Here is a 24,569-nt window from a genome sequence, read left to right on the forward strand (position 1 = left end):
GTCTCCTCCCGTAATGAGGCAGGGCTTCAGGATGATTATTACACTTTAATTTTAATATACTTACATAGTGGTCCCTGCTAACAAGAACAATATAAAAGTGGTCCCGGACTAAGAAAAGGTTGGGAACCCCTGATCTAGTCAGTGCATTATTTTATATGTAACAAGAGCTACAGCTCAATATAAGAAAGTTTTGTTATTGCCATAAAAATGTTTGTCAGTAGTTTATTATGGTACAAGTAACCTTTGGACAGCACGTATGGCGCAATGTTTCACAGCCATATGTTAAATGTTGTTTTGATTCTTTCACTTGACCTTTTCCCACAAAATTTGTATAATTTTAAACTGATGTTTGTCCTACTGCTGAGCAAGGGTCTCATTCCGAACTAAGGAGGGTAAGGCCTTGAGACCACCACGCTACTCAAGTGTGGGATGGGCACAGATTAATATTAGGTCAGGGAAAAAGTCTTTTCGCACTATAGTATGTATGAACTTGTAACAAAATCTTATCTCTACACAAAAAAGCTCGACATTTGGGTACCTCACGAGCTCACTGAAAGAAACCTAATGAACTGTGTACTCATTTGTGATTCTTGAAGCCAAAGAGATTTTATTACAAGTTCATACATACTATAATGCGAATAGACTTTTTCCCCGACCTAATAACTGTGATAAAAAATGCTTAAAAGTACATCAACTTTACCGTCATAAGTATAACATCGTTTAAAATAACACCAATCTCAGTTAACACTTGACGTTTCGAAACGAAGTCAATAATCTGAAGTAATGATCTAACAGTTACCACTATGTAGGGCACCAGTTATTTGGTCAATGAGCCGCGGGTTCGATGTCCGTTCAATGCGTTAAGAGTATTTGCTAAATGGAAAATTAGGTGTAGGCTTTTGGTATTCATATTTTGGACTATATATGTAGGTTGTCTTGTTGCGAGTTTTGTTTTGTTTGATTTTTGACTCAGAATAACGGAACGACTATTTCTTCATACTATTTATTTATTGGATCACCAACAGCAGACATATTATTACATTATTCATTCATACTATGCAGGTCGAATGTTATTTAAGATCTTTTGAATCCACAAATGTCATGTAAATATGATTTCTTTGAGGTAAGCCTCTTGATAAGACAAAATCTTATTAATGTTTTTCTTTTTCAGGTAAACAAAGGTATCCTATTATGTAAGGTACCTTTAATTTTCAGTCGCGTTTAAGATCCGTTGCATTATAATATTAGGTCGGGGAAAAAGTCTTTTTGCGTATTATAATATGGATGAACTTCTAAAACAAAATCTTTTCTCTACACAAAAAAACTCGATATTTGGGTACCTCACGAGCTCACTAAAAGAAACCTAATGAACCGTGTACTCATTTGTGATTCTTGAAGCCAAAGAGATTTTATTACAAGTTCATACAAACTATAATGCGAAAAGACTTTTCCCCGACCTGATATTATGAGTAGAAGTCGTGAGTGTTAAAAAGGGTAGAAATTTCACAAATTCCTATCAAAACGTTGTCACCTAGAGAACTACATCGATTACCACGATCGTTCATCAGCGCCATGTTGTCGTATAGGAATGTCATAACATCGTGCACGTTACGCGGCGCTCGTAAATCGATCCCAGACTTGCGACTACTCACCACTGACCGGTTCTTAGGGTCACCTACTTTTGAAGGAAAATTTTTGCGAGTATTTTTCCATTTGGTATTGTAGATGTGTATTTTTATTATTATCTAACATCAGATGATCGTGGCTCGCGTGTCATTTAAGTATTTTTTGGGAAATGAAATACCTACGTTTTTTTTGTAAAATATATTATGTAATTTTTTGCATTTGGATGGAAATTTTAAGTATTACTGTGACTGGATGATTTATGCAGTTTGGTGAAGAAAATTTTGCGAGTATTTTTCCTTTGAAGACTAAAATGTTACTTTGTCTATTTATGCACTTTTGTAATGTTTATTATGCGACCATTTTTCTTATGGCGGGAATCTGCAGTCTTTTTACTACTAAAAAACATGTTGAATAGTGCTGGTCTGTTTACGTGTTTTGTATATAGGCAACACCTTTTTTGAAAAATATTATTGCCCATTTTTGACTCCAACTTTACAAATTTCATTACAATTGGGTCGGCAGTTTCTGGACAGACACTCTTACGCATCTGTTATAAATAATGAACCTTCCTACAGCACGGTTAAAACTCGTGAGAACTGCTCTCTCAAAGAACCATTTTTCATTTGCTGTAGAAGTATTATAACATTTGAAACCTGTTCAATTGATTTCTAAATGGCAGACAGTTAATCTTATAGATTATATTTCCCATCTTCAATACATTAAATAAAACGATATAGTTTCCTTTGAGAGATAAATATTTATTCCAAGAAATAAATATTATGTGACACCTGCATTTCTAAGCAACCGTATTATATATGATATAGTTTTATTCGTGCGGATTCGTTCTCATACATAAATCCATCTAATCAAAAAATCAAGTTGTTGAAATAGGTTCAGCCACTTGTTTTTAAAGAAAGCAATAGTTTTTAAAAACCTTCATGCAAATTTTATCGAAAGGAATCCAGTGGTCTAACATCAAACTCTAGCTGACGGAAACACAGACTTATTTTTACATACAAACACTTACCCCTTATTTCAAATACTGAGAAAAATAAATTTTTGACTATCTGCATACAACATTATATCACAATTTTTTCAACAGTTCAGCAGCAAAGCAATGACAGATAGTCCATTAAAGCAAACAAGAATGTTTAACATTAATCCATACGAATATTATAAATGCGAAAGTAACTCTGTCTGTCTGTCTGCTACTCAATCACGCCTAAACTACTGAACCAATTTGCATGAAATTTGGTATGGAGATATTTTGATACCCGAGAAAGGACATAGGCTATATATCATCACGCTGCGACCAAAAAGAGCAGAATACCTGTAATTAATGTTACAAAAACGGGGGAAAATTTCACCAATTCTCTCTTATTGGACGCAAGCGAAGTTGCGTTGTCAGCTAGTATAAAATATTTTATAAATATTAAAAGTATAAATCATAAACGCCAATAACAACTTGATAACTAACTACATAGTTTATCCTATTTCAATATCAAACGACATCTCCACTGTTGCTAGCCCTAGGTTAGAGGGACATTATTATGCAACAGATCGGGGAGCGTCGACCTGTGGAATAAGGAAACGTATGGAGACTTCCACTGTATTAAGTAATACTTAGGCAAGATGGACTTTAAGTGGCAGTTGACGAGACACTCATAGCCAGTCTATATCGCGCTCACTCATAAAAGATTTGTGGGTTAAGCAATCTTTAGCGAGGCCATTACATAGATCTCTGTGACGCAGTCGGTAGTATATACGACTGCCGCGCAAGAGGTCTCGGGTTCGAATTTTGGAGCCAAAAAGTATATTCTGAGATTTTCTGTTAAGAATTTTTACGAGATTGCCCGGAGTCAGGAAGTTGAGGTTGTAGACCTCCGTGCCTTGGAGAGCACGTAAAGCCGTCGGTCGTGCGCCTGATCTTTCATTGGTCGTGTCGGTCATCCGTCTCACGGGACTATGCTTAGTTTGGTATCAAATGACCTTGTGTGAGTTGTCCAATTATATTTATTTATTTATGAGAGTGAAGGAATAGGGAGTGTACCTGTGTGATGTGCACACACTTGGACACTATAAAAAGAGTCCTGCATCGCTGGCCAGTTGTAATGAAACTGACCGCCGCAGCCGGATGTCGACAAGGACATTATTTTATTTTTATTTTATTTTATTTTATTATTCAAAGGAAAACTCACAGCTAGACAGTAAGAGTACACCAATTTAAAACATTAAATAAGGCCAATTACAAGTTTTCACTAGTAACACACAACACAATATAATGTACTTACTAACTAATCAACGTTTGACACACAAAGATATATAAAATAAAAATGTAATGAGACAATTAGTATTAGGTATGTTGAATTAAATATGTATATATGTAATAATATGTAGGTATATATAAATAAAATAAGTATTAACTGAAAAATCGTTGACAACAAATATTTTTCAATTTGGATACATTTGTGGTAAATAGATCGATATCTACATCCTGGCACATCTCGTTGTACATTCGGCTCGCTCTTACTAGGTATGAGTTCTGCCTGTAGTTAGTACTCGCCGCAGGTATGTGTAACAGATGGGACCTGCGTAAGAATGCAGATGGAATGCGCAGGCCAATTTTGCTCACAAATTCTGCTACGTCGACAGTACCATTTGTGATATTTAACAGAAATGATAGATCAGCTATTTTACGCCGTTCATGAAGAGGTAGTAAATGAAATTTCTTACAGCGAGTTATATAATTAGGCAGATAGCAATTTGAACGATATTGTATGTATCTTGCAAATTTTCTTTGAATGCTCTCCATTCGGTTGATATAGATTATATCGTATATCTACCGAATATCGTATTGGGGATTCCATACTTGGGAAGCATACTCGAGGTGACTGCGAACCAAGGAGCAGTACAGAATTTTGATGGTCTTAAGGCTTTTGAATTCGGACGAGATTCGGCAAATAAATCCAAGCGCTTTCGCAGCCCTTTTAACTATATTCTCTATATGAACGTCAAATATAAGTTTCGAGTCAAATGTAACGCCTAGATCTTTTATTTGGCTTACTCTACATATCGGTGTTTTTTTAAGAGTGTAGTTATATGTGATAGGATTAGGTTTTCGAGTAAATGAACAAATATAACACTTAGATATATTTAAGTCAAGGCTATTGAGATGGCAGTACGTTTCAAAACGTTCCAGATCCTCTTGTAAAAGAGCAGCGTCCTCAGCACCTCTGATTTGTTTAATTATCTTCATGTCATCGGCGTAAAGGAGTATTTTTGAATGCACAAAACATGAGCCAATGTCATTAATAAATATATTAAACAAAAGAGGGCCGAGTAATGATCCCTGGGGAACACCAGAAGTAACGTGAAACGACCTTGATGTGTATCCACTCAACACCACAGTCTGACACCTATTTTCCACGTAAGACGTGAACCACCTGAAGAGGTTTCCTCTTATTCCCATACCAAATATTTTGTGCAAAATTATTATTATTACTTAATCCTGTCTCCTTATTCTACTATATTAGTATATAAAAAACCCAATATAATTAATAAATAGGAACCATATTCATCGTACATTTATTAAAGATCCCTAAATCACACAAAGTAACATATTTTCAGTTCCTAGATAAAAACAGTGACTTGTTACACCAGTACTATGTGACAGCGCGTCTACATTGTGTGTAGTCACGAACTACACATAATTAGTTATAATACATAATAAAGTTATGTATTAAAGTTGTTACGTTGCTATATACCGGTAGAAAACACTGACATGTCTGGTACTACTTGCTTCTGTTTGTGACTGTGTCCGCGTGAAAAGATTGCTCGGGATAAAAAAGGATTTTGTCCTGTGTCATTTTATTTGCAAGTCTTTATCCCACGAAAATTCTCGGCGTCATAAGATTGTCTTTATTTTTTTTAAAAAAAATGCTGTCTGGTTTTGGCTGATGTTTTTAGAAATTCTCTCATTGGTAATTAGTCCAGGCAATTTTTTAACTTGACGAAAATCTTCTTCAGTTCATACCCTTTAAAATATTGAGCTATATGTATTACAAAAACTTGAGTATAAGTGTAAAAATCACACGTAGATTTTTAACGTCAAAAAAAAGTAATTTACACGGATTTGAAATCGTATCTTCAATTTTAAATTAAGTTTCTTTGAACTGTGTAATTTCAGGTAATTCGAACAATTTTTTTTTGTGTTGAATAGTTTATTTATTGTGGAAAACTATAGGCTACATATAAAGCCTATATGTCACGCTATGATTTATATGAGTGGACAGAACGCTATGAAAAAATATTGTGAAAACTAAAGTCCATGCGGACATAGTCGCGAGCGGTCGCTAGTTATTTATGATACATAATTAAGTTATGTATAAGTGAAGTAGTTACGTGTTTATATACCGGTAGAAGAAACTGTCATGTCTTACAAGTCTATATTGTCTATACAATATTACACGGAACTTTGTAAGCGATCCATCTTGTAACATCGTTACAATGAAATGACTTGTTTATTATTATTACTTGTTCATACATTATGTTTTGTTCTGAACACTTCTATATACATAATATATATTGTGCACATACATATTTGAACACTTACCCTCTTATTCATTAACATACTATAAACTTATTTTAGTTAAAAAGCTACTATAATATGTTTTCTCTTTTTCGTTTCGCTAAAGAGTGAAATAAACAAAACACTTCATAAGCCTTTCATAACTTCATGTATTAGGTCGGGGAAAAAGTCTTTTCGCATTATAGTATGTATGAACTTGTAATAAAATCTCTTTGGCTTCAAGAATCACAAAGGAGTACTCGGTTCATTATGTATCTTTTAGTGAGCTCGTGAGGTACCCAAATATCGAGCTTTTTTGTGCAGAGAAAATATTTTATTACAAGTTCATACATACTATAATGCGAAAATACTTTTTCTCCGAACTAATATTTTTTTGAATAAGTTATTTAGCCTAACATCGACTCTACTACACCTGAGTGGCGAGTCGTCGTTATTTATATAGACAGGAAACATACGCTGTCCTGTCTACAATGTTACATACTATAACTATACATAACAACTGTCTATATACACTATACAGTAATATAAAACGTTTATAGCTCTATCGCGGACAGATTTGTGGAGAATTACTTTTTAATGCTCCCGTTTAGTTTTATTTGTATTTATCTATACTAATATTATAAAGCTGAAGAGTTTGTTTGTTTCTTTGTTTGTTTGTTTGTTTGTTTGAACGCGCTAATCTCAGGAACTACTGGTCCGATTTGAAAAATATTTCAGTGTTTGATAGCCCATTTATTGAGGAAGGCTATAGGCTATATATCATCACGCTACGACCAATAAGAGCAGAGTACCAGTGAAAAATGTTAAAAATTATGTCTCTCTTATGTGACGAAAGCGAAGTTGCGCGGGTCAGCTAGTGTGTTATATAGCAAGCTGTTTTAAAAGATGGCCGCTTATGTTGTTTAGCGTTTTAGTACTTCGGAGGGCACGGTAAAGGTAACGGTAGTTATTGTGTTATAAGTAAACTGTGGTAAAGCCATGTCAAGCGGCTTAAAGTACTTTGGCATTAAGCTGACCATGCGATAAATAAATAAAGTAGTAATTGGTGAAGTAAGCAATTTTAATATTAGATAAGATTATTTAGAAGCACTTAAAAATTTTAGTTTGTGGAGAGAGTTTGACATTCAGTCATTTGACTCTAAGTTAGGCGAAGCTTGGATTTTAGCACGAAATGCCTTAAATAAGTTATAGAAAATATGACTGTTATAATTATATTGATAGTAAATTGCAAGGAAGTTTTTTAAAGGCTGTATCAGTCGTAAAATGTACAGTGTATATAAGAAACGGCAGGGGGTCAAGAATGCAAGAGTGGGAGCCAATGAGCGTATATCAAACACTCGCTTTTTATAATTTACTGACTGGTAAAAGCAATCAACTACTTTTTGCGTAGTTATAGACGGGAGAAGTCGTTTAATTTAATATACAAACGATTTAAAATATTTATTAGTTATATTATTTTTGAACTAGTCCGTATGTTACTAAATACTGAACATATATGTATTCAATTATACATACATATAACATAATATCACGAATGTTAAACCGTGTAGGCTGAGGTTTATCCTCGTAAAAGAACATCCACGTATGAAGGTGGATGTATCTCCTATCTTTGTTCACCCCAAGGTAGATTGGCAGAAAATGCCTTTGGCATTAAGTCCGCCTTTATACAACTTTGTAAAAGAAGTTGAAATAAAATAAATAAAAAAATTTGTCCCATGTAAGGGCTAAGTCTATTACTATATTCGGGGCACGTTAGTCATAACACCGGACTGCTATTGAGAAATATTCCAATATAAATTCGCAAACACCAATAGTACTCTGCGTGAACCGGGAATCAAACGCAAGACTTCACCATCCGCAGTCGTATACCCTACCGACTGCGCAAGAGGCAGTCTCCTTAAACTTCACATAAAACACATTTTTTCCCAACCACATCTAAATTGTTGCATGTAGTCCGGACGCAGTGGTCGTAAACCGTCTCTGATAAAAACGCTTCAATAAACGATATGGTCATCTGATACGATGTCATACTGACAGCTCAGTGGACGAGGATGTGGAACTAGAGCGGTGGATTTATGATCTGTGTGGCTACATGTGTTTTGTAGTAGAAGGCTAGGTTGTAGTTTTTGAGTTTTGGATAAAAATGTATTCTCCGTTGCGGTCGACTGGCAGTTAAAATAATGTATTAGATCGGAAAGAAATATGATAAATATTGGATGATCGGGACTGTAATGCCTTTACAGAATAATATGTTAAACTGTTTTTTTTTAGTACAAAATGTTCTTTTACGTTTTCAGCTAATCTCAGAAACTTAGAATTAAAATAATATTTTTGTGCTAATTAGTCAATTTATTGACGAAGGCTATAAATACTATATAGGACTTATAGTTATTGAATAATGGCTATAACATCACACTATTTCTAGTAAGAGTGGAGCAGCAATTAAAAATGTTGTGAAACGGGATAACTAAAGTCTACGCGAATGAAGTCGCGAGCAACCTCTATTACTATTAGTTTATATTGATATGTATTATATATTACCTCGATTCTGTACAACTATCGAGTACCGACAACCGGCTGGCTATCGAAATTTTGACATTTAGAATGTACTGCCAAAATGTTTCCTACGACACCCGTCAAAGGCGCTGATCAGATTTTCATACAAAATTTCTCGATGACAGTTCGGTTGTCGGTAGTCGATAGTAGTAGAGAATCGAGGCACTGGTTTAGGTATTTATCTATGGGCAGAAGTCTGAAATAAATGATTTTAATTTGATTACAGATAATCAAGGTGGCGTCAGGTAGAATTAGTGTATTATCGTTAATTCCTCAAAAGGCCTACACAGGAGTGGCAACCGCGCCCACATTTACCAACTAGAATGTCCTAAGAACCAAGTTGTGGGCATATTTGTCAATATTCTAAGCATCCGCTCATATTCTGCCGGTTCATTTGAACGGATATTGCTTAGTTCGGCAACATAACTCACGACTATTGGTAAACTGGTGCTAAATGCTTGACATTTCTGCGTCTATTAGGATTATAACTATCTATTTTAACTAGCTGTGTCTTGCTGTTTCTCTCGTGTTTATAAAAAATACTTGGTTCGTGTTCTCTTTAATACTTTTAAATAAACTACCGATTTATATCCAAACCCCTCCTTTATCCCAAAATCAAAGGCTACTCTATTAGTTTTAGTTAAATGTTGACACTTATGATAGTGGTTACAATTACTGAATCTACCACTAGCTGGGAAAGAGGATAGAGCCTTATGAAAAGAGCTAGCATCAAACTCACGCCACTCTTTTAACTGTCAAAAGATTTAAAATGTCGTTGATACAATAATTGATAATGCGAGGATCTGCCAACAATCAGCGATGTAGACAAAATGTCAATAATATGGTCTTCTTCTTTTTATCGTATAGTTAATGGTCAACCTAGAGTCAAAGTTGTTCAAGCCGATGGCCTTTGACGTGGCTTAACGACTGTTATCTTTATTGACAACAACCGGGACCGACTTTTTACGAGCCCTCCGAAGCACGGAGACACCCAGTTCAAATACCACTATGCGGTCACCCATCTTTAGAATGACCGTGCCAAGGTTTGCTTAACCCACAGATAGATTACCGATCGGTGAGTGCAACCGGCTATGTGGTAAGAGAAACGATGGAAGACCCTATTTTAAAAAAGTCAAAATAAGTGCTAAAGCCAATTTAAAAAGAGTTATAAATACATTGTAACCTTTCTTTCCTGGTAACGCATGAATGTATCGATATCAACTGAAGTATGATACTTGGAAGTTAACGCGATGTCCATAATAGGCCATTCATTTCACACAAAATTGGTTCTATGTATACATTTCCGTGTTATTTATGTATTAAAGTCCTTTCTAGTTAGTAAATAAAAAAACAACAATATTCTTCCCTATTTTTGAAAAGATAAAGTAACTTTTTGTTTGTTTTTAGTAAAAATCTAAATATTTTCTTTACAGTAGTTAGTGTATCTGAAAGTATTTTTTTCGTAGTTTCTCTTCATACCCTAGGCGTTTACATTAGTTGTTCAATAAAGTGATGTTTTAAAGGAACATCGATCGTAAGTTGTGTTAACTATTAAAATAATTACGGAATTACGAGTGAGTTACCTTATTTTCGTTCTAGGAATTATAAAGGATATCACTTATTAGCCCGTTAGCCCTAATTATTGATTGGATTTCTATGTTGGGAAATTGTTTGTGAAACTGTGATTAATGTTAAGCGAGGTCATAGAACCATACGTGATTCTGAAATATGTAATTATAGAGATAATGTTCTGACTGTGAGGGAAAATATCGTTAGAAAACCAAAAACTTTTGAGTCTTTTCGTAACTTCTTGGAGGAATAAAAAATTAACTAACGACTACCAACTTCACCGTACACTTAAATAACGCAGAGCATGTTTACAAATGAAAATATAATAAGCTAATAAATATAACAACAAGCTAATTACCTCGTGTATTAGAATCAAACCCGGGACCTCCTACCGACCACTGTAATCACAGCACAATCGATTATTCAGTAGCATAAAATATATAAAAATCAGCTCAAGACTAATAACGTCCTATTTTTACCGAGACATCAAACCCGAGACTTTCCCACCTACTACTTACTACCCTCACCACTGCACACCCCATTCTTCAGTAACTCAAAATACATAAAAAATTGTCTAAATGAAAGGAGATCGGCAGATTTCGTACAGCTTAAAATTTGTGTTGTTTCGTAACAGAATTTGTACCACTTATTAAGGGGACTAAGTCACTTTTTTTATTTGGGAGTATTATTTTTAGAAGTCCGGATTAATTAGAAAGTATTTGTTTATTTAAATAATATTTTTGCTCTATGGCTTATATTTGTTGACAACTAAAGAAAAAGAAAATCTCATGAGACGACACTTTTCGTCTGACGTCTGCGCATCCGCTAATTTGCTGTTGTTTTGGATTGTGGTTTTGACAGCATCTGAGCAATTTAGCGAACTATCGGGGCTTCTAAAAATGGACATAACTTTTACCTCCCAACTTTTAAAAATATAAGAATTTTAAAATAAGCTTGTCTATCATATTAGCTACCAATTAAAACAAAAAGTAAACCTAAACATGACATTTTATAAGCTGTACGTATTCTTCATATAAACCTGCCGTTCGCCTTTACAAGACAAATCGAACTCACGACCTCCAAGCGATCACTTTAACCACTGCACAATACCTTCTTCGGCGAGACAAAACACATAAAATACATATGTTTGAAAGTATAAGCACTAAGTGCAGTAAAGTAACATTTTATTTGTTCGCGTCGTGAAAGTTAACATCAATGAATGGCACTTGTTTCATAAATAAACGAGTCGATCCGGATGAAAGTGCTAGGCTTTCTGATGAGTTTTGTGTTATTTTGAATGTTTCAGTTGAACTTTGATTTATAAGACTTGTTGTAGCGTATTGAGGAAAAAGAGAGTGAAGAAATATTTGTTAGAAGAAATTTAGTTTAAAGTAATTTAGATTAAATAATACTATTACGATATTTCCGTCAGAGTCAAATTATTATTAAGGGCATGTAAAGTTCCCAACCTGCACCTGGCCAGCGTGGTAGACTCTAGGCCTAACCCCTCCCCTAGTTTGGGAGGAGATCCTTGCCCAGCAGCGGGACAGTAATGGGAATAAAAGCAAAACGAGTTGCTACGTATGATAATGTAGTTAGATATGTACCCAAGCTTTATGAGTTTATGACAAACAACTTAGGTTTAGCGAAACTTCAGCAAAATGTGTTTAATTTTATTGTGCTATGTGTACAATATTATATTAAAAGGATTTCAACAAGTATTCTCATAAATGTACATTTTCATTAATCCCTAAAGCTTTAAATAAAATTGTTAGAAGTTACACTAATCAGCAAAATTTGACACAGCTTCAAAATAAAGTGTGTATTGTACATAAATAACATTCTATTTGTATTTGTTCTGAGCCTGGTTGTCAATTTATCTATACAGGGTGTTCCAAAACTCAACGATAATCCGAGACAGGATGAAAGGCCAAGTCATACCGGTTCTAGGAAAAATAGAAAAAAAAAATCCATATCACTTAGTTCAGCAATAATAGACACTTTTCAAAAAAGTTGAAATTCCACACCCTTGGTCGCATTTTCAAGTCCTGTGATCACCAATGTCACAATTTCGCTGTGTTTTTTTGAATACAATAATAAATTAAATACAGTCTCTGCAACGGCGTACAAAAGATTTTTTCACCAGTCAAGCAAAATTCCTTGCATTTATTTCTTCTGACGCTGTGTCAATTTTCTGGCAAAGTTCTGATAAATTTTGTATTGATTTCGAATAAACTTTTTCTTTTATGCATTCCCAGTAAAAAATATTTACTGGATTTAGATCGCGGGAACGAGGATGCCATAAAATTGTACCACACGGCCGATCCATTTGCGAGGATACTCTTCGTTCAAATAAAACTAACATTTGTTAATGGCAAGAAAAGTGGCAAGTGTTATACTATTTTGAAATCTTGATTAAATGCGCCAACTTTTGAAATAACTTGCCAAGGGTAGTGTAGTACATTTTTTTTTCAGTATGAAGCGTCAAAGTTGACTAACGATATTTTTGTGAAAGATGACTCACTAAAACTTAACTTTTTTTATTAAATTAACAATGTTTTGTGCATTAATTTGTTATACGATTAATAGCATATTTAATTAAGATCACGAAATTCAAAAAAACACAGCGAAATTGTGACATTGGTGATCACAGGACTTGAAAATGCGACCAATGGTGTGGAATTTCAACTTTTTTGAAAAGTGTCTATTATTGCTGAACTAAGTGATATGGAATTTTTTTTTTATTTTTCCTAGAACCGGTATGACTTGGCCTTTCATCCTGTCTCGGATTATCGTTGAGTTTTGGGACACCCTGTATAAGTATATATTTAGAAGTATATAAGTATGGTTACCATAGTATAAGCTCTGCTTAGTTTGGAATCAAATGACCGTGTGTGAGTTGTCCAATAATATTATGTTATTTATTTTATAGATGATGTTTATAATGTGTAAAAGTAAAGTTAATCTTACTCAAGTTTTTCCACTCAATAAGTATAAAAGATTTACAACACATCATTAGTTTTTTGTTTGCAATTTTGAAAGTGACATATCATAAAACAGTAAAGAATTCCTACTCGCCGCCGAACCGTTTAATCAACCAAGTTAATTGGCAACGTCTTATATCAACACAAATATGCGATATCATTTAAATATTTCACTGAACAAATAGCCGTGAAACCGTGCGTAAAATATTTCTACGCTGTTATGCCTAGAAGCGTTGCAATACAGTCAAGTTTCGCTGTTTACTATATTAGTCCCATGTTATAGGGAGCGAGCCTATTGCCATTAACCGGGCACGTTACCAAACTCCGGAATATTATTGAGAATATAAATTAGAAAAAAACTTATAGCACTTAGTCTGACTCGGTAATCGAATCCAGAACCTTGTAGTCAGAATTATACACGACCTATCCAAAAAAACGTATTGTCCGACCTGGGTACCAAACCTAGTTTCTCGTAGTCAGTAGGTTTTATACACGACCGCCCTATCAAAAAAACTTATAGTCCGTCCTTTAGATCCGACCTGGTAATCGAACCTAGAGCTTTCCAGTCAGTCGTATACTCTGTTGTGCACATAGAAATTGATCAGTTGTATCCACTACTGCCCAATTCACATAGCAAATTAAAATTGAAATGTTCTATAAAAATTACCTCTAAAATGTCCACGGTCTTCATTTCAGTGTCACGTTAAAATTCACTAAATAAATAACAAGAGAGAAAACCACATTTTCTTTCACTTATCACTCACTTCACTTCACTGTTTTCGATATTATTTTTTATATATTTTGATCCGCACGTGTGCACTGTGCCGCGGTTAGAGAGAGAATGCGCGCGCGCAGCACGGCATGCGCTTGGCCACGACATGCGCCGAACATTAAGGCAAAGCTTCAAGTCTTGTGCAATTTGAAGACAAATATGGATTAATTATTAAATTGTTTTTGGTGAAATATATCGGGATATGCAATTATTTGTTTGGAAATTATTAAGAAATGATTTTTGAGGCGTGCGTGTTGCGGCATGTGTTGTTTTTTTGAAAATCTGTTCAAACAAGCATTGTTCTAATCGGTTAAGTGGTTTCCTATTTTCGTGAGTATAGGGGCTCCAGAAAAATCATTAAAGTTGTAACGACTGCCAAAGATCTTTGAGATCTTTGGCAGTCGTTAACAGTAGTCAGAAGCTTGAAAGTCTTACCGAAGGGTATCGTGTTATATAACCCAGGTTACTGGGTTGTAGAACTTGTGGAGGTCCGATAGGTCCATGTAAAATACTGGTAACCAGTAACATGCTGTGAGACTGGAAGCCACCAGCCAGAAAAAAGGCAGAAAGAAGGCTAGTCTGATACATTTTGTGCACTAATTCTACCTGACGCCACCTTAATCATCTGCAATAGATGTATTCAGGCCAATGATGATGATGATATATTTTGACTTTACATTTTTCAACAAAATCATCAGCTTTTCTTCTAAGACCTAATCTCATCGAGAATTGAACACGTCTTGGTACGAAACTTTAGAGTCTTTGCCTTAAGAGGATGCGCGTGTATACGGAAGTGATCGGCGAGTGGTTGGCAAACACCGCAGACTTCGGGCCGAGTGGCGCGTAACGGTACACCATGCACCTTGTCGATCGAGGTGCCGCCAGATATTGCTATTGTGTGCTTATAGATGCTAGAGCTATTATGATTCGCATGATTTGTAGCACGCAGTTGTGGATAAGAATCTTCAGCAACACTTGATTAAAGGCAATTTTGGTCCCTTGCAAAAGTTACTATAAATGTTTTAGAAAGGTTTTTAGGAAAGAATCATCTTTAGGACTAATACTTAATCGCTGCTGTACTTGAAAATAACATAAGACTGTCCTTTTACGACACTACTAAGCAACATCTGACCCAAAATTACTGCATAATGCATAGTTTGCATATTGATTCGGCAGGAATTGCTAAAAGCGCCTAAAGTAAACAAAGTACTTACACACTAGTGCCTGATAAAACTTAAACAATTTGGTTACACACTTTGCTAATTAATTTTTGTAGGCGCTATCTGTACAAGTTTGCGAGTGTATCGTAAACTCATTAGAAAACAAAAAATACAGACAAGAAAGCTAGATTATAGATATACTGGTAATAATTACGCTGCTGATCATATAACTAATTATACAGGTAAGTTAAATCATAAGTATTTCGTTCGTGAGATGCGCTTATAAAATACTTTTTTACACGCATAGCAATTTATCATATTCTCGCACGCGCATTTATGTTGTTACAAGTTACTCATTCTTACCTAATTAATATAAATAAATACAATTATCTAAAAACTAATTCATCTCACAATGCATTTATTACATTAGTCATTTATTCATTTATTAGTATTGAAATGAACATTGTAATGAAAAAACAAACGTAACTTTTCATAACGCCTGCGCAATACATAATAGCAATCATATTACGTCGGCATATTGTCACATATTGCATCGACAATTGTGTCAGGCGTTATGATTACTTTCAAATATTTTATGTTACGCTTTTTGCAACAGCGATATGCTCTATTAAATATGTAGGAAAGAAATGAAACAGATTAATTGAGTTTTCGAAAAACTAACTTTGTTATAGACTTCATTTTAAATGGTGACAATCGAATGAAATTGATTCTAGGTCATTAGTCTTGTAAATAGATCTTTATAATTTCTTTTTGACTTTTTCTTGAGTTTAATCACTGGGGTTTACACAGACAGTTGCATTAACCAGGCGGTTAAACGAATTGCAAAGTGAACCAATGTTTGGTGATGTCAATACATAGATGGGCAATCATTACTAAGTAAGGTAGGTATTAAAAGAGTCAGTTACAAATACGGTTTTGTTATCTTTTTTCTTTCGCCTAATTTCGCCAATAACACAGCATCAAATGAAATAAATAAATAAAAAAATATTTTAAGGTTGCTTTTTTTCAATGCCAATTTTTTTGGTATCTTGAATGCTTACGACCAGACAAACGGGAAAAAATCACCAGATTTTTTTTTTCTTTAACTTTATAGTCCTGTATATACTTCTGGGCAAAGATCTCCATATTTTTGACTAGCTGACCCGCGCAACTTCGCTTGCGTCACATAAGAGAGAATGGGTCAAAATTGTCCCCGTTTTTGTAACATTTTTCACCCGTACTCTGCTCCTATTGGTAGTAGCGTGATGATATATAGCCTATAACCTTCCTCGATAAATGGGCTATCTAACACTGAAAGAATTTTTCAAATCGGACCAGTAGTTCCTGAGATTAGCGCGTTCAAACAAACAAACAAACAAACAAACAAACAAACAAACAAACTCTTCAGCTTTATTATATTAAGTATTATAAGTATTATATTAGTATAGAGTATAGATTTCTGGACAAAGATCTTCTCCATACTATTCATTAGTCTCACTAGCCATTCGGCTATCCCATCAATTAAAATAAAAAAAAACATATTTTGGTTAGCGTGGGAACTAAATTCTTAACATTTGTTGCACTTGATGACCTCTACTTATCTATCATTGCCCTGCACGAACCGTCATAATTAAAGACTAAACTAACAAAGTACGACCAGAGTCAAAACAACTATCTATTTTGTAGGTCACCGTACAAATATTTGTTACGTGCAGTAATCAATGACTTAGAATAATAACTGCTTATTAAATTCATACACAATGCTTCTAACATTACGCCTTTTATACTTCAAGTGTAGGCAGAGGTGTATGACACACGCGATTCACCATCCATACTTCCATACTAATATTATAAATGCGAAAGTAACTCTGTCTGTCTGTCTGTCTGTTACTCAATCACGCCTAAACTTCTGAACCAATTTGCATGAAATCTGGTATAGAGATATTTTGATACCCGGGAAAATGACGCATTCCCATGGGAAGTCGCGGGTAAAAGCTAGTTCTAAATATTTGATCTTATAAGATAGACGTCAACGTCGAACAACATTTACCCAATCCGGGGTTCGAACTGAGACCTCAGCAGTCCTTCCCATACCGAAGAGAGATAATTTATAATTATTATAAAAGCGAAAGTAACTGTCTGTCTGTCACGCTTTTACGATTACCGCTGAACCGATTTAAATGAAGTTGTGTTGCGATAGATTGCTTTTATGTCGGAGAAAATAATTATAAGCACACAGCAGATTTGTGTTTAAGAACATAAATATTTATGTACATAAAATTACGCCTTTTTACTAAAGAGTAGGCTTCCCTTGTTTTATTCACATCGAAACATTTTGTCACACAGGACCGCCGGTAATGTTACGAGAACGACTCACCTGACCATTCTATAAGACATCTCCGATACAATTAGTGTATGCCTTTCTAAGGAGTCACCTCCCGGCGATTCCATTTACTTCCACACACAGTAAATTTAATTTATTATTCTAGATTCATCATTCATACATTTTACATTTATCTTAAAAAGATTATAAACAATTTCAAACACAAAAACCGGTACAAAATAAAAATAGTTAAAACCGGTACTTTGTCGAAATAAACGAGATGTTTATTTTTAGTTAACTTTACGGTTTACTATTTAATTCTGATATTTCGTAGTAATTCGCCGTGAATAAGTGAAAATGTGAGTGTAAAGTGTACTAGTTTAAGTATGTTTGTTTTGTACAGAATGCAATTCTTCCGGTAGTTTGGTTAGTCATGTTTGTTCAACAGACCTAGAATCTTACTAGAATTTAATTTTAACATAGATTAAATAGTTTTGTTCGGTTCTTTCGAGTGTAGTGTACTTTCTTTGGGTAGTATACAGTAGCGTACTGAAAAATGATTTATATTGTTATTCAATGTCGTTTCTCTAAATATTATAAAATAACTTTGCAAAAATTGCTAAGCGATGTCTCTATATATGGATCTGTCTTATCATAGAATAGTGACATTTGGGCATGCGATCCAGGCTTACCCGAGGCACTTTATTGTAGCCTATATCAACTTCTTCTCCTCAGCTGTAATGGTTCCCAGTCCCGACCCCGCCTATATCCCAGATTTTAATACCATTAACCGCATACTCAAGGGTCACGTTTTGCTGAAAAGTGGTAAGGAAACGTAAGATTCCCGTAAAGATTTGAAGAAGAAACATCGTAATTCTCTTTACAGTAGGTTTTTGAGAGAAAATATATTGTCCGTCTCTACGCAATTAAGGATACAGACAAGCAAAAGAAGAAGTCACTTAGTAAACTTTTTTTGAGTAAAGCAGAGAACTTTTACTTTGCCTTTAAATGAGGTCAGAAGTGTCTGAGTTAGGTTAATTTTGTAATTACATGCATTCTGCATGATGCATCTAGACCAGGACTTTTAATTGCAATTTGCATCTCAAACTTTTCCGTGATCGATGACAACTGCATTATTAAAAAAAACATTCTTATAACAAATAAACAGTTATTACAAAACATATGAAACAACATAAGTAAATAACAATTATCATGGAGCGTCCGACCTCGCGCCGACCTCGTGTCTGAGAGCGAGGCATTTCGGATGAAGAATGTGGGATCGGCACTCGATGAACATACAGGTTTATTTGCTGATGGGTACGTGACATTTTAGTTTACGTTTGAGTGTAGCTACAGGCTGGGAAAGGCGAATCATGAAAGAGATGTGGAATGGTGACGGATTGTAGGGATTTCGCCCTTTTCACGTCTCTGTAATTTTTCGTTAAACGTACATTCCAAATGATATGATGTAATGGGTCTTAAATGCGATTGGAAATTAAAACTTAGGATACTTATTTGTTTTCCCGACGTTCCGACTGAATTACATTGACCGTGGTCACAGACAGGCTGACCAATTCGATTATTTAAAAAAAGGCAAGACTGCCCTATAATGGCCCCTATGTCGCGGTGACTTTTACAAAATAATCAAACACTAAGTACAACCAGACCCAAAACTGAAATTGAGCCCACGACCACTGGCCGCACTAGTAGTGACAATACGTAACGCGAAGTAAACCATCGTTGTTACGTTTCAATCACCCACACTTTTTTGTTACGTCTCGTCTCTATTTGTTATTTTAGCGTTTCTCGTAATCCCTTGTGGCTATATTCAGACGAACAAACCAGAATGGCGCGTACTAGCCTGTTGGTATTGCATCTGACGGTGTTATATTATGCGAAGGTATTTGTTGCGACAGATGAGTGCTTTATGTTTTATAGATGTCATGGGCAGGGAACGGTAAATAACATACGCTAAAGCCAGTTTTGACGCGCACTGCTATTAATTTCTGAATACAAATAAAATAAAGTTTTGGGCAGGCTCTTGTGAAGCTTTTAATTGGAAAATATTGTCACATAAATTGATATATCGTGTTGATGCCAATTGCGTGACATAATGTCCTGATTCATTTAATTAATTCATCTGTTCCTATGGTATGCTGTGCAATTATTTTTTTTATTAAAGTTAGGGTAACTTAAATATTCCATGCTCGATGTTTATAGATATGCTTAGGTACAATGTACTTAATTGCATCTATTATTTCTATTTTACAAGTTTGTTTGTTGTAAACAACATTTTAAAAGTGCCGATTTTGGAAGTAGGCACATAATGTTATAGTTTCTAGTTGAATTGCTCCCTATGTAGTAGATTAATTATCAACATAGGATCTAAACAATTTATCTAGAAACTCAAAGTATTATTCGTTACCAGCTAAGCTCACAAATTATCTTTTTTTTTTCTTTCGATAGAAGCTATTCCCGTGTCTTAAAGACAATTTTACATAAACAATAGGTAAGTCGAATTGGAGTGGAGCTTTTTAAAGTTTTGCGCATAGCAACGCATTTGGGTATTCATTTTGATGTATAAGATTATCTGTCAACCACAGGCTCTTTAGAATCGATTGTCTTCAACAATCGATCAACAAGCACCTCCAAACTGAACGTAGGTACAGAAAACAATTATCAATCTTATTGTATGCAAACTATGCCACCCACAGAACACCACACTTCAAATCAAATCCAGCCTTAATGTCAAAGACTTATAGTTAAAAATCCCTTGACACGAACCAAGTTGTCTTACCTTCAATGATGTATAAAACAACTACGATTTTAGAGTTTATTATCTTGAACATAAGGTTTAAAATTCTTTGTTATTTTGTGGCAAAGACAGTCTGAATGGTGTGTTATGACGATGATTTGCGTGACCGGGACAAATTGAGGTGTACCCGGTTTTTTATCAGATGGTCGACGTCTGGTTTAAAACGACGAAGTTCGGAAGATGGGTGATAGGCCCACGTGGATGCTTATCATGATGATCAGATGACCGAGATTTAAAGGTCGTTGACCGGTATTTGACCTGCTTTGGTAATGCAGATTTTTGGATAGACGACATTGAAAACTTTGAGTGGAAGTAAATGGAATATAGCATAGCTTAATTTTAAAAGAAAAATCTATAGATATTATTATGATTATAGTTTTAAATGTATTATTGATAAGTTTTGGAAGTACCGTAGATGTATGTGAAGCTTCGTAGTTGTATTTATTAAGTAACAGGATGCTATTGCTACGACTAACTTTTTAATCTGATAAGAGGGCACTTCTAGCCAAAAGACTTCTTGAAAAAAACTAGGATGATATTTTTTTAAGGCTTTACTTTAATAATTGACAAAGCAGAATAACAGCTTAGATTGTTATTATTCAATTGTTAATAAAATATCAACTAACATCGTTAACAATAGCTTTAGCAGATATCTTCGTAAATCGGTTTTTTCAAGGTGCCGTTTTGATAACAATTACTATGAATATTATACACACGTAGAGTAGCTTTTGAAAAGGGTTAAGGGGAGAAAGCCTTTACTTTTCAAATAGGCATTCCCTTTTTTGTATTGTAGTAAATAATTGCTATTTATTCTCCTAATTTACGTTTGAACTGTCAAAGAAGTCATAACGAAAGTGATACACGAACAGTCCCGGTACAAGTCGTTACAATAACTGTGAAGACTGGTCGTCCGACTTGTCTTCCAACTGGTTGTCCGACGAGTCGTTAACCTACTATCTTCTTCTGTTCCAAGTCTTGTTATTGAAGAGAATTTTATGTATGGTGACGAGATGTTATCAGAAATAGAGGAAGTTTGATTTCGGATGTTGTGTTTCTATTTATAGCGAATTTACTTCCGTGGGTTTAGTTTAAGATTGGATAAGTTTTAAGTGATCTATTTTTAACCCGTTATGTTTTAATGGCGAATCTTACTTTTTATGCTCAAGAACTTACTTTTAATGGAAGTGTAGTAGAAAACACATAGTCCTGGATTCAAACGAGACCCTCTCGAGTTTCAAACAGAAAAACCTTTTTTGTTAGAGACACTCTATCCAAAAGCACTTTTTAAAGAATTGAATACTTTTTTTGATATTTCAGCTTAACGATTTCGTGATTTCAGGGCAAATAAGCTAATAAGCCATGTCAAAGACTTATGAGGCCGATTGAATAACTTTGACATTCGGTTGACCACTAACCATACGATACAAATAAAAAATAAGTAAATTCTAAATTGGTGCCCCATCTAACAGGAAACTGATTTTAATTTGTCTAGCTATATAGTCTAACAGGAGACTAATTGCCTAAATTGTTCCCAGTCTAACAGAAAACTGATTTTAATATGTCTAGTTATATAGTCTAACAGGAAACTAATTGTACTACAGTAACATCTAACCATATGAACTATCATAATGACTGCAAGTAAAAGCTCTTCATACCAGACTTTCTTCATACGAGTGCAGTATTAAATACACAATACGCGTTACAATGATCGATCACTGACATCTGAATGGTTACATTGAGGCCGCCATTGTTGAACACACATTCACGATTCAGTGCTGATCTCATTCTGTAAGCTTCCGTACAGTTCCGGGTTCGAATTGTATTGTTTTATTACTTGTTTGAATTTGTAAAGGTAGGTTTGTGAGTGGTAATTACTAATGTGTGTTTTAGCTTTGATTCTTGAGCCAGACAGAGATTACTTGAGTTTTATTGTTGAGTATATACTAAAGTTTCGATGAGATCCTGCTGTAGACCAACCACTTAATAGAGATCCTTGGGGTTTGTGGCTGGCGGAGGGATAAAAATATTAAGAATTTAGAACATCATTGATCCGCGGGTATCTGCATCTGAACGTTGTTATTTGATATAGCGACCTTTTTGGTAAATACTTACTTATTTGGAAATCGTTCATGCCAAAAATCTCTACTAAATTGTCAGACCGTAAATATCATTAAAAATTTAGTGATAAGCCACTGCTTTTGCCCCGAGTAGACGAGTTCTTTAATGTTTGACAGTGATTTCGAACAGAAATCCGTATCGTATTGTATCTATTGGCTTAATTTCTCCTTTATTCTGGAAACCCATCATAAGAGGGATGGTAAAGGCTTTGGATACATGTTTTGATAAAATACAAACCCATTCTATTCGGAAATTAACGCGAACACACAACATTCGTTTCCTATAATATATAAAACATACAACGCAAGTTTAAAAGTGACCATTTTATTTGGTTAGGAAGCAAAATAAATGTTATAGCAAATCTTATTACGTAAGCAGTATTCTTATCATGCTAACACAGTAGGCTCATGTCTACATAATCCTTGTTTTTGTACCACATGTAGATCGTGCTGTGTGGAGTGGCGACAGAGTATCGCCCTGTTTCCCACGTCAATTGTGAGACTAATGCGAAATATGGGTTGTGGAATTAAGTCAGATGAGTCTAGTAATTAATGTAAGGTTAGCAAAGGACTGTAGATGCCAACATCACGAACGCCTTTTACGTCTTCAGACGACAAGTCGTCAACTGCAAACAGTGTTACTTAAAACAATATTTTTTTTAGATGATTTCAGTCCCACTTTAGCCGATGATGTTATATACTACATCATTCCTAACGTTTAAACATAATTCCTGATTCTATACTAAAATATTTAAGTCTTGTAAATTAGAACATAATATTGACTGCCAAAAAAAAACCGGTCAATTAAGTACCCCTTTTCTAAGGACTGTTAATATCAAACTACATTGATTACTTGATTATTAACTATTCGTAGAATTATTATAGATTACTTTTCAGCGAAAAATAACCAGGAAATCTGAGAAACCATTTCAACATGGTAAAATCTCTGTCTGAATTTTCGACCTTTAAAACACGCAACTTGTAAGGCTATCAAAACAACCGTGTCTTATAACGGACTCGCTGAGATTCCTCCGTATATAACTACTGAACAGGTTCCATGAATATTTAGTATAAATTATATTGACGCGTTACGGTACGGGATGGCATTTTAATTTGATTGGTATCTTATGGAAAACTGGTCCGCTCGTGCTAAGTTATGTATTATTATTAAAATACTTCCCGTCCATGCTTAATTTTTTGAGACATTTAACGCACTAAGAATTGCTTTTGTGTCACGACTTTTACAAACATACAAACAACGGACACACAGTACAAGTAGAACAGAATTGAACCCACTAACTTCCGACGCAATGGAAGCGGCGTGGCGACTTAAACCACTGCGCCAGGGTGGCAGACAGGACAAACTAAGGTACCTAGGCTGTTGATATATTATTAATGGATGGATTTACTTATCTTCTGCACAAAATGAAGATATTTAACCATCCCACTGCGGGTAACCCGCTTTCCCGCAAGTCGAAATAGCGGATACCTACGTCATAACATCTACCTGCATGAAAAATTTCAGCCCGATCCGTCCAGTGGTTTGGGCTGTGCATTGATAGATTACTATGTCAGTCAGGCACCTTTGAGTTATATTAGGTCGTACTTGTAATAAAATCTCTTTGGCTTCAAGAATCACAAATGAGTACACGGTTCATTTGGTTTCTATCAGTGAGCTCGTGAGGTACCCAAATATGGAGCTTTTTTGTGTAGAAAAGATTTTATTACAAGTTCATACATACTATAATGCGAAAAGATATTTTCCCCGACCTAATCTATACTAATATTATAAAGCTGAAGGGTTTGTTTGTTTGTTTGTTTGTTTGAACGCGCTAATCTCAGGAACTACTGGTCCGATTTGAAAAATTCTTTCAGTGTTAGATAGTCCATTTTCCGAGGAAGGTTATAGGCTATATATCATCACGCTACTACCAATTTGAGAGTACCAGCGAAAAATGTTACAAAAACGGGGAAAATTTTGACCCATTCTCTCTTATGTGACGCAAGCAAAGTTGCGCGGGTCAGCTAGTATAAAATATTTAGATACTGTCAAGATTTA

General features: G+C 34.8%; 1 protein-coding gene across 3 annotated transcripts in view; it reads right to left on the reverse strand.

The window, feature by feature from the left end:
• Window positions 1-24,569, reverse strand: part of Rhp (GTP-Rho-binding protein rhophilin) — a 126,011-nt gene that overhangs the window by 61,783 nt on the left and 39,659 nt on the right. The window contains exon 1 of one of the 3 annotated variants that reach the window (XM_076129087.1): window positions 13,991-14,175. The exons of the other annotated variants lie outside the window; for them this stretch is intronic. Coding sequence (XP_075985202.1) covers window positions 13,991-14,014 — 24 coding nt within the window. The 5' untranslated portion in view covers window positions 14,015-14,175. Of the gene's footprint in view, window positions 1-13,990; window positions 14,176-24,569 lie in introns of those variants that run through there. 3 annotated transcript variants of the gene reach the window in all.

The sequence above is a fragment of the Anticarsia gemmatalis genome, chromosome 22 (assembly GCF_050436995.1).
Source record: "Anticarsia gemmatalis isolate Benzon Research Colony breed Stoneville strain chromosome 22, ilAntGemm2 primary, whole genome shotgun sequence".
Lineage (NCBI taxonomy): Eukaryota > Metazoa > Arthropoda > Insecta > Lepidoptera > Erebidae > Anticarsia > Anticarsia gemmatalis.